The 11,753-nt window shown below is 33.3% G+C and overlaps 1 protein-coding gene across 1 annotated transcript; it reads left to right on the top strand.

Annotated features, from left to right (window-relative positions):
• Nucleotides 1-9,452: 9,452 nt before the first annotated feature.
• LOC149541286 (putative mediator of RNA polymerase II transcription subunit 26c) lies at nucleotides 9,453-11,500 on the top strand. Its single transcript, XM_089796562.1, has 7 exons — nucleotides 9,453-9,704; nucleotides 9,821-9,889; nucleotides 10,440-10,522; nucleotides 10,649-10,740; nucleotides 10,839-11,032; nucleotides 11,203-11,299; nucleotides 11,400-11,500. The coding sequence occupies exons 1-7, from the start codon at nucleotides 9,453-9,455 to the stop codon at nucleotides 11,498-11,500; spliced, it is 888 nt and encodes a 295-aa protein (XP_089652688.1).
• The last annotated feature ends 253 nt before the right edge of the window (nucleotides 11,501-11,753 follow it).

The raw sequence follows: 11,753 nt of genomic DNA, 5'->3' as shown, positions 1-11,753 counted from the left end.
TACCACAATCCAAACTCTAGTGTTCCTTTTAGATATTTGAATATCCTTTTGACTACTGCATAATGTGCTTCTCTAGGATTAGCTTGGAATCTTGCAACAATTCCAACTAAATTTGCTATATCCAGCCTTATGTGAGTCAGATATTGCAAACCTCCAATCATAGATCTCTACTTCTTTTTCTCAACAATAGGTGTGTCATCCTTTGTAGATAACTTGTGTCTATTTACCATAGGTGTTCCAATGGGTTTACATGTTTCCAAACTAGACCTTTTTAATAAATCCTTCAAATATTTATTCTAATCAATAAAGATTCCTTCTTTATCCTATACAATTTGTAATCCTAGAAAATATTTCTTTTCTCCTATTATACTCATTTCAAATTCTTTCTTCATCTCTTTAACAAATTTGTCACTTTCATCATTATTTCCTCCAAATATGATATCATCAACAAATATTACAAAAATCATTAAACTATGATCAATTTCTTTCCAATAAATATTACTATTTGCCATATCTTTGCTATATCCAAGCTTTATCAAATGCTTGTCTAACCTTGCATACTAGGTTCTGGGTGCTTGCTTCAAGCCATACAGTGCTTTCTTCAATTTTCATACTATGTCCTTATCATCTGTCAAAGGATAACCTTCAAGCTTCTCTATGTGCACTTCTTCTTCAAGTTCTAAATTCCAAAATGCTGACTTGACATCCATCTAATACACTTTGAATTTCTTATATGCTACATATGCTAATAATAACCTTACTGCTTCTATTTTTGCCACTAGAGCATAGGTCTCATCATAGTCTATTCCTTCTTGTTGTGAGTAACCTTTACATACATGTCTTTTCTGTGAACTGCAACTGATAACCTTTGTCCACTAGTTGTCCAACACTCAAAAGATTGTTCTTTAAACCATCAACAAAAATATACATCCTTAGTGTTAGTTTTACCATCAAGAGTTATAGATCCAATACCTTTAACTTGGCATGCTGCATTGTTTCCAACTCTGACAATGCCTCCATCCTAACTTTTGAAGTTAACAAACTTGTTCATATCACCAGTCATATGATGTGAACACCCACTATCAATTATCAAATTAGATTTATTTTCAACCTATGATAGAAAAGCTACTTTCTTTGGACTTTCTTCTTTAATTGCTACAAATCCTATCTCATCATCACTAGCACTTATTGCTTGTTCATTAGATTCATCTTCTTCATTTGCATACAGATACTCTGTACCTCTTCTAGGTCTATAATTTGGTTTATACTTTTTCTCTCTTTTAGGACACTTAGATGCATAATGACCAAATTCATTGCAAGTCCAACATTTAAAGATTTTCATACCATCTTTTTCTCTTCTTACCAGAAGGGCTACTCCTTCAATCTTTCTGTTCTTGTTAGATCTATCAATGCTAGCAAAAATCTCCTCTAGCACTTGTGCCCCTTGATAAACTAGGTCAAAAATTCAAGGCACTGAAAGCTATTTCAGTTCTAGCCAATTCTCTAGACTATCTAAGATCATAATAAACTGCTTCAAGTCTTCCAACCAATGTCTCCTTTTTGACATCTTTGGTACAAGATATCAACGATTGTATCATTTGAACCGCTGACTTAAATGGTGGTCTTAAAGGCTTCAACATCTTCCATATAACCTCATCATCTTCTTTAGTTCCTCCTTGAGATTTAATACCTACAGTAATTTATGATATCTTGCCTCCATATGTTCTTACAAATTCATCTTCCATCATTTTAGCATCTTGAAATGCACAAATCCAACTTTGTAGCCTCAACTTCTTAGAATGTGCATCACCTTCAAAACTAGTTTCCAAAGCTTTCCAAATGAAATGTGAAGTAATAAGTGATTTTACTTGAATGTATTCAATTTTAGGAAGTGCAGTCAATAGTGCTTCTCTAGCTCTCATGTCACACATAAAAATATCTCTTTCTTCGTCAGTACAAGTTTCCAAATCTTTTTCAACAATGATTGTCTTTGTTGATTTTGTCAAGATCCAATATCCTAGACCCATACATCGTAGATGTGTCTTCATCTTTTCCTTCCAGCTATCATAATTTATTATGGATCAAACTTCAGACTATCTTTCTTGAACATACTTGCCATAGATCTCCCAAAGTTGTTAAACTTTACTTTCAAGGACCTGATGCTCTGTACCAATTGTTAGAAACAATAGTCCACCAAGACAACTGAGAGGAGGTTGTGGGGGGGCGAATCAATTATCCAAAAATTAAAGCATATATCTTCTTTAAACAAACTTAACCATTCAACAAAAGTAAACATCAACCATAATAAGAAGCACATAGACAACTAAACCAACTATGTTAACCAGGGAAACCCTTGATCAGAGGGAAAACCATAGTAGGAATGATGCTCACAAGATGATGTACTAATATAAATATTCCTTGTTAGAGGATTGACCCTATTAGGAGTCTATTACAACATTTAGTACATATGAGTCGATGTTAGGATATTTTGAATCCTTGTTAAGAGTTGTAGTACAATGTATGCAAGAAGAGCCCATTGCCCAAACATGCAATTTCAGTTACAAGAAGAGCTTACTACTCAAACATTCAATTTACTGTTATGTTCTTGTTTCCTCTATTCTATCAACTAAACCAATCACTATCAAACCTTGTAGACTAGGTCACAAACCTTAGATCCAAATATCAAACCTCAGATCACACAATAGAACCTTGACAATGAAGTTTCCTTCACTTCTGCTCTACTTTGCTCAACTTCGCATTTTACTCACTCTGCTGCTTACAATCACTTCTGATCAATTCAATTCCATACTAAATGATAAAGGAAAATTTCCTTCCTTTATATTGATTACATAAAATAATTCTTTGAGTTGGCTGTTAGACTTTCTTAATTAATCATTATAGGACAACATTAAGAACATGTTACACTTAGCAATAACATTAATCTTTCACTTTGCAATTTGAATATCTTTTTGTGCACATAATATTATGATGAGTAAACTTAGTCATGTCATCATCAACATGTCTCCTTCACATCCTCAACCTCAATTCTTAGAATAACAACTTTTCTAAGAGATATAACAAGTTTACCAAAACACGCCTTTGTAAACTCTATCTCAAAACAATGTTCACCAAAACTTACATAACTTCTTCTAGACTTAACATTTCTTCATCCAACATTAACAACATATACTAGATACTCAGAAGTATCTCCCATAACCTTGGATAGTGAGAATACTCAACTAGCCGTTCATACCAACTTGATCTTTCTGCTATTCTTCTATCAGATACCACAAAAGACTACTATGTTGACATCAATGACAAACTTAGTCATGAATGTAACATATCTATAATACTCCCATAGGAATATCATCATCATTCATGTTTCTAATAGGTTTTTCATGTTGTATGTCTCCTCTCATGTTGTGGTATCATCCTATGAGCCCTAGGTCTATCATGTGCAGAGCCTCTCCCTCTACCCTAGAGCTGATAGATCTCAAAGTAATTTGGCTTCTTGCCAATGATGAAATCACAATATAGCTTTCTCAAAAAATATAGAGGCACCGCATAATTATTGCATGGTGGTAGGTCAAATACCATATACCACCTATCCCAAAAACATGATATCATCCTAGCATGAGTGAACCAATGAATAGGAAAAGTTTTGGTTGTGTGTAACAGGGAGTTCCTAGATATAGGATTGGTGAAAATAGAACATATGGTACCTTTCTTTATGTCTTTATCTTTCACTTGCTGATATGATAATCCATTGGCATAAAATGAACAACACCTATCCCTCCATGTACCCCATTTCGTAACCTCCCTAGACACATCATTTGCATTTTGGGCCATTTGTTCAACTATATTTGCTAGGGTTGAGTGGTGATCAAGTGTAGATGACCACAACCTATTGACCATTTGGGTAATGTTAGCACTATTTTGTGAGAGGTAGTTTATGAGGTCCTCTTGTTAGTAGTTAAATTATGTAATTGTATGCATAGAGGGTTTATAGGAGGTAGTGGTTGTTGAATAGGAACATTGAGTGGAGGGTTTTGTGGTTGTGTCACTACAGGTGGAGGGTTTTGTGGTTGTGTCACAATGGGGGGAGTGTTTTGTGGTTGTGTTGTGATGGGTGGAGGGTTTGATTGTATAGGAGGTGGTCTTTCTTCTCTCCCTCATTTTCTTGGATTCCTTGATGCATCTATATTAAAAAACTTAAATTTTTTTTACAAAACTTATAAATTACAAAACCAAATTATAAAATTTGATAAAAAAATACATAAATGATGAATAAATTGAAGAATTACCTTGTTTTTAGGGTGCCATAGATGGAGATGCAATCATAATTTATTTTTTATGGTAAACCTGATCGGGTTTTGCTGGTCTCCTTCGCAGTTCATGCCTACTGTCATTGGAGGGTTAAAAAATGCCCTCAAACATGGACAACAATAAAAAATTATAGATTGGGTTTTGTAAACTATCATGGCCAAGCTTGGATACCAAGCTTGGTTGACATTTCACTTTTAAAAAACCCCGATTGGGTTTTGAAAAACCAAATTGGGTTATCCAAAATTTCTTTTTTTTTTTGGGGGAGGGGGGGGGGGGGGGGGCGGGGTGTCCACTTTTTTTTTACACCATCTTGGTGCACTTACTCAAATGAGGAGTGACAAAATAAGTGGGAGGGGTGCAACTAGGTCTTTGTGTGTGGGAGATTATAGTGATGGCAGTAGAAAATTAGTGGAAGAAGAGATCGATGGATGGGGGATGCACCTGTGGCCCCTTGGTTGGATTTCTACATAGATGATGTGTATAGGTCCAACTATTTTGGAGTCAAGTGATCAATGTTTTATGTGGACAAGAGGGTCGAAGGTTTTGAGAGGTGCTAGATGATACTATTCTATAGTTTCCTTTATTATGGGGGAGGCTCTTTCATGTGGCTATATATTTTTGGTGGGAGTTTCTACTACAATTTTGTTGGTGTGCCCTTGGGGTAGTTATGTGTCTCCCCAATTGGGTCTAGAGCACTTGGGTTTTTCTACATAGTTTCCCTCATTTGGGGGTTTGGTGGTGTTTTTCTTGGTGGTCAGTTTTGGGTCTCCCATTTCAACTTGCTCTTGGAACCTTGGAAATTTCTTTATGAGATTGTTAGTGCATCTGTCTCAGTGTCATATTTGGGCTCTCCTTTTTTGTTTTTTTCCTCTCAGATGCTAGGTGGACGTTGTTAGCTTTCAAGGACCCTACTTTCCTACTTGTTTTTGGTTAAGTGATTAACTCTTTTGTGGGGGTCCCCCCTTAGTGTTAGGAACTTCCCTTTTTTGATCTTATGGTGGACTCTTTTCTCTCTCCTATTTCACTCCTTAGAGATTTCTTTAGATGTATATTCTCTCTATTGGCCTCTATGGTTCATCCTGGATATTTCTTTTTGTTTGAAGGCCATTTCCTATTATTTTCTCTTCACCACTCTACTCCTATTGAGGTGGAGATACCATCTTTTGAGGTGGTGATATATTCTATGGACAAGGATGATGGGAGGCTGGATATGCAAGATCCTTTTTCTATTTCTTGGTTAGTGACATAGTTTCAGAAGAGGTCTTCTTTGGGGACATTCTTCTTCTCTATTTTACCTATCGAGGTGGGGTCCCTTTTTATTAAGGTGCAAGGGAGATTTTCTCGGGGTTTATGCAATGTCTCCTTGTTCTTCAATGTTTCTTTCTCTTGGTGTGTTTGGGATTTTTCTTCAAATCCCTTTTATTTGGCTAGGATTTTGTTTTTGGTCATTTGATGAAGTTGGATTTTATTGAAGGGAATCTTATGGTCGCCATCTAGGTTGTGGGTGAGAAGTTAGATCCTAGGTCTGGATGGGTGAGGAGAACTTTCTTTTTCCTTTTAGATTCAGTTGGTTCTAGAACATGTACTATTAAATATTTTTGATCTTTTTGTACTCAAATTTTCTTGGGCTAGGTATTTTTGGTTATGGTAGATTGTATGTTTTGGGTCTTCCTAAATCCATGGGAGAAGTCTAGGTCTTCTTATGACAAATATTTTGAGTGACTCAATTGGTTTGGTTTGATGGTCTAGGAAGCCATATTTTCTCACTTAGATTATTTGGGGGTCCTCAAAATCCTATTGATTTATACTCAATAGTGTGTTTCAATGTGAGATCATCACTATTTTTTGGTTTCCTTAGGCAACCTAGTTGTTCTTTGTCTATTTTTTTCTTGGCTAGAGATCATATTTTTATGTTGGATTGCTATATTTTTAATTGTTATATATGTGGTACACTTTCATGCTTGATTGAATTCTAGATCCCTAATAACATCTATTTGTAAGGGGCTTTAGGTCCCCTCAAAACCTTCTTTTACCTTAAAAAAAAAAGTCTTGTGTATGACATTTTGTGATTCATCATCAAGTGGGTATTCAATAATGAGTGACCACCTTTCTATTTAGATATCTATAGTAATTATAGGTTTAGATTCTATAATTTATCATTTAAAATTTTAAATAAATGTTCACTAAATAATACTTAGCTTTCTTCTAATCACATTTGAACATATTTGGTAATAACTGAATAAAATTATGTTTGGATATCTATAGCAATTTAGAGAGAGAAAAAAAAACTTCAAAATAAAAACTAGCTTTGAACTTCATTTATTTTGAGAAAATATTGTATACCTCTCTATAAATTGTCTAGCCACATAAATTTAAGGAAGCTTTTTAAGATATATAGACAAGATATACCTTTTTGCATCCTTGAAAAATGATTATAAACTCACCCATAATTTAAAGTTTACATAATAATGATCTAGATATAGATGAAAATTTGATATCCTCAACTAGTTACTTGAATTGTTTCCTATTTTTTAATAGCTTTGGGGATTTTTCATATTTTGACGTGTTATTTATTTTTAATAAATTTGATTATACATGCTCTGGTATAGACTATTGAGCTGAAAGTGGGCACATACGGTTACAATTGCATTAAAGAAATTAAAAGAGAAATCCATAGATTAGAATGTAAAAATATAGGTTTATATAATCAATACCATTCTTGAATATTTTCATATGGGTTTTATAAGTTTTGATGTTTTTTAGCCAAAAGGATTTAAGGCTAAATCGTCATCTTTGGAAGTATAAATTTGTGGGTTTTGTGTTAATGGAAGGGATAGAGATTTACAAGATGGATATGGCCCAATGAAAGATGCCTATAATAAGGGAGGTTATATAGCTAAAATGATCATTGAAACACTTGTTAATTAGGAAATCCTATATGTAATTAATATGCTTACCCAACTAACCAAGCATTTTTGATTAACATGAATTACAACAAGAAAAGTACATATACAACAAAAGATCAAATGGAAATACTATGTAGAAATTCTAAAAAACAATATAGAAATTATCTCTGTCTCTTTTTATAACCATATTGGATTCAAAATTTACTATGGCTTCTTATAGATAGGTAATACTAGATAAGAGGAAAAGCTTTTAATTGCACACTTCCTTGAAACCACACTCTCCTTCTTGTCATGTCTTCATGCCACTTCCTTGAAACTGCACTCTCTCTGATCTGCAAGGCACATTTTTTGTTGTGGCCATACTCAAAACCCCTCTCTCCACTCTTCTTGGAGTGCAAAAAGACAAGGGGTATGGATTTTCTATCCTGTGGATACAACTTCGGCCATGTGAACTCTCACAGGGTGATCTTGTATCTCCTGACCCTTTTTTGGGAACTGTAATCTTAATATATTATTTATTAATAAAAAAGGACTATCCATCAATTTTTTTTTTTAAATTGATAAAATTCCATGGGAAAAAGTGAAAATTTGAAAAAATCGAGAAGATTGCAAATTTGGGAAAAATTGAAAAGTCCTAGATAGTGGATTTTTAAAAAAATTTGAACTGTGAAAATTAAGAAATCCAAATGGTAGAAGGTTGATTTTTTTTTGGAAATTTAAAAAAATAAAAAGAAGAAGAAAAATCTCAAGGATGGACACAAAACTAAAAAATCAAAAGTGTTGTAAAATTTCAAAATTTTAATATATTTGGAAATGAAAAATGTGATGAAAACTTGAAAATATTAGAAAAATGAGACTGTAGATAAAGTTGAAAACTTGAAATTTCGGAAAAATCTACAACATTAAGAAAAATTGATCTTCTAGCAATCTTAGCATGCTCGGTAATTTGTTCTACAGTTTCTGGGTCATAAAACATACATCAAAAGGACTCAATGGACATGTCTCTGGAGAGGAAAAAGGTTAATAGCCCTGGTAGAAGAGTCAAAGTTTCTCTAGAGATTTGTGGGTGTGATAAGGCATTTGGGAGTCAAATCATAAGTATTTCTCAAAAAAGCCATGTTTCTCAAGTGCAAGTCATGTAGTCCTACTCCACATGCCATCTTGTCTTTGGGCCTAACTTTTTCGAGAAACCAAAGAAAACCTTTTTTTTTATCAATTATATTATCCTCTCATATGAATCTTGCAATTATTTTCTCAAGTTGTTTCATGGCTGATATAAGGACATTGAGGACTGAAATGAAATAGTTTGAAATTATGATTAAATAGATTTTAACTAAGAGTAGTTTGTGGGATAGTGAAAGCCATCTTGCTTTTCATTATGAAAAATAATATTCATTTTAAAAATTAAATAAATAATAAATAATAAGAAAAATGTCTCTAATTAATTAAATAGAAAAGGTAATTATGAGAGCATATCTCATTTTATTAAATTAAATATCTTACCAAAATCTCTCTTCAGTTCAAAAACGGAAAATTCTCAGTTCACTGTTGATCAAAAAGGAATTAAATCAGTTAACTTCTTATTCTACTCAAATTAAATCAGTTAACTCCCTTTAATTTGAGAATCTTCTTTTATGACTGAACTTCACCTTTAATCCTGACCGTGGATTGAAATCGATCTCAACCATTGATGGATTCCAGAAAAGTCTATTTAAGAGACCCTCATCTCTTCATTTTGAGAGAGGTTGAATGAGAATTTGCATCAAATTGCTACTAGATTGTGCATTCATTTGAGCTCCTTACTTTCATAAGATATTCATTTTCTAGTTTAATCTCATTTAGCATAACTTTCTTTCACATGTTCTTAGATTAAAGGTGCATTTTCTTTTAAACAACAAACAAAAAGAACTTGTAGAAAGCATCATCCATTTTTAAAATTATCTGGATGCATTTCTCTTTTTTCACTTTCAAGACATTTAAAACTCGCTGCATGCCTTTCTTTCTCTAACTTCACTTCCATCAATTTCAAAGTGTCTGCATGCATTTCATTTCTCCTCCTCCATTTTCTATTTAAATACGTCTCATTTTTAGTTAAGAACACGCAAGGCCTCACTAGAATTGGGATTCAACTTGAATTTGTTGTTTTCAAGTGTTTTGTCTGGACTTTTTTTCGGCGCGAGCAGAGTAAATTATACAGCAAAGCAATAAAGAGAGTGAGCGATGGAAGATTTGAAGAAATTTTTGAAAGGCGTTGAGGGTGATGGTGAAATAAATAAATTCAGTTTGATTGAAAGAAAAGAATCTCATAAAACAGTAAATCTGAAAAGAAACTCTTCACATGAACATGAAAATGAAGATCATGATGAATATATTGAAACAAAAGAATCCCATGAGACAACAAATCTGACAAAAGAATCAGATGTTGTGAAAGAGGTCTTCATGATAAAGGGCATTCTTTCAAATCAAGATGTGGTATTATGTCTTTCACTCTTTTTCTTGCATGGCATTTGCTCATATATGAAAAAATGATGTGTTCTGAATTATTATAAGTATGATATTGAAATTAGGGTTTGTGCTGTATTTTGCAGGCCGAAAGCCAAGTGGCCAAATCACTGAGTAGACTGGACTCAATGTCTTTGTCTTACGAAATCCTCAAAGTAAGTCAGGATTTGAAGTTTACGTAGTATTTGATGTTCTTGTTTTTGGTTTGTAGATATTCTTGTTCTTTGAATATAAGTAAATCAGTATTTGAAGTTTACGTACTACTATTATTAGATTTAGTATTTGTTGATGTTCTTGTTCTTGGTTTGTACATGCTCCTGTTCTTTCAATTTTGAATATACCCAAAGAATTAGTACTCATGAATTAGTTATTGGATTTTCAGAATTAGTAGTGAATTGGCTATTGGGTCTTTAGAATGAATATTGAATTAGGTTTTTAGAATGAATATTGAATTTGGGTTAATACAACTAAGAATTAGTATTGAATCGGCTATTGGGTTTTCAGAGTTAGTATTGAATCAGTTATTGGGTATTTAGAATGAGTAGTGAATTGGCTATTGGGTTTGTAGAATTAGTAATGAATTAACTATTGGATTGGGTTTGTAGAATTAGTTTTGAATCACGTGTTGGATTTCTTGATTTTCTTGTTCTTGATCTGCCTTGGTGCAGGAATTTTAACTGGGGTTTGTTTGTTTCTTAACAACAGGAAAGTATGATTGGTAGAAATGTGAACTTGCTGCAGCAGCACATTTCGAAAGAAATCAGGCGTATGGCCAGGAAGCTTGTCAGGTAAATCTTGAACAAACTTTTGCGTCTTGGTTCCTAATTGATTTATTCCAGCATTCAATTATTCACTCTAGTTATAGGAATTTTAAAAGATTTAAATGATTTGTAACATGTTATGATGTTTTGCAGAAGATGGAGAGCAATTGCAGATGAACATCATGAACAGATGAAAATGGCTGCTGAATATGAAAATGAAAATGAAGCTACCATAGCAGCTGCAGGTAATTTGTGAATATAGATTTCAGACTGCTTTAATCATCTTTTCCTTTTCTTTTCTCCTTCCTAAGCAACTTACACAAGGTTTTTCAATATTTTCCAGTGCAATTACAAGTCCCACATCATAAAGTGGAGCAGCCATTGAAAGTGGATCGTGAAATTCAGTGTTGCAAACAAGAAACATCTCATGAAAATAACGCTGTTCTCAATCACAAGAGACAACGAGTAATTGTATGCCACCAGAATTTGCATCAAGACTCAGATTTCAACATTAAGCCTGCCTCTCTTCCACATATTGTGAGTAAAATGAAAACTTAATGTGATGTTATTTCCTACATTTTGAGTTAACTTCTCTGAAAAAAGGAAAGAATTGAAGACTTTAAAATCAGAATTATTTAGTAAGTTTTGAAGTATGACAAGATGGTATGGATATTTATGTATTTTGAATCTCTCACGTTTTTATGTAGAAATCCAAGCCTCCAATTCTCGATGAGAAATCTTACAAAGAAAAGATTGAAGCAACAAAGAAAAGGCTTCAACAAGGGTACCGACAAGCTGAAATGGGTTTGTGTTAAATCTTTTCTTTTTCTTATCTTTCTTTTGAATTGGCCTAATTACCAATGATGAGTGAATCTTTAATTAAAATAATTATTATTATTTGCAGTGAAGAGGCAGCACAAGGTCAAGCTGATTTGTTTAAAGGATCTGCCTAAACAGCAACAACAACATGAGCAGCAGCAGAGGAAGAGGATGAGGAAGTTGTAGTTGCACACGGCAGCTTAAAATGAGATGGCTCAGCCAGCTTAAAATCAGATTGCCATTGCTTTCATTTTGTAATGATTTTTCCCATTTAAAACAATATGGGTGACTATTTGTTAAGCCCTCTGATTGTAAAATTCTATTTGTGTTCAAATGGTGAAAAAATTATCTAATCAACAAAAATGTACATTATAACTCATTATTTGTAATAAACGACTTATATATTGATCAGCATTGATGGTTCAAAGTTTACGTGAGG

This window comes from Cupressus sempervirens, chromosome 8, assembly GCF_028749045.1.
Source record: "Cupressus sempervirens isolate cs-2001-9-10 chromosome 8, ASM2874904v1, whole genome shotgun sequence".
NCBI lineage: Eukaryota > Viridiplantae > Streptophyta > Pinopsida > Cupressales > Cupressaceae > Cupressus > Cupressus sempervirens.
Note: the sequence above shows the minus strand (reverse complement) of the source record. Positions and strands in the feature narration are given on the sequence as shown.

Coding starts and splice junctions, on each gene's coding strand:
- LOC149541286 (XM_089796562.1), top strand. CDS start 9,453: ATGGAAGATTTGAAGAAATTTTTGAAAGGCGTTGAGGGTGATGGTGAA. Junction 9,705..9,820: donor TTCTTTCAAATCAAGATGTG/GTATTATGTCTT, acceptor TGTATTTTGCAG/GCCGAAAGCCAAGTGGCCAA. Junction 9,890..10,439: donor TGTCTTACGAAATCCTCAAA/GTAAGTCAGGAT, acceptor TCTTAACAACAG/GAAAGTATGATTGGTAGAAA.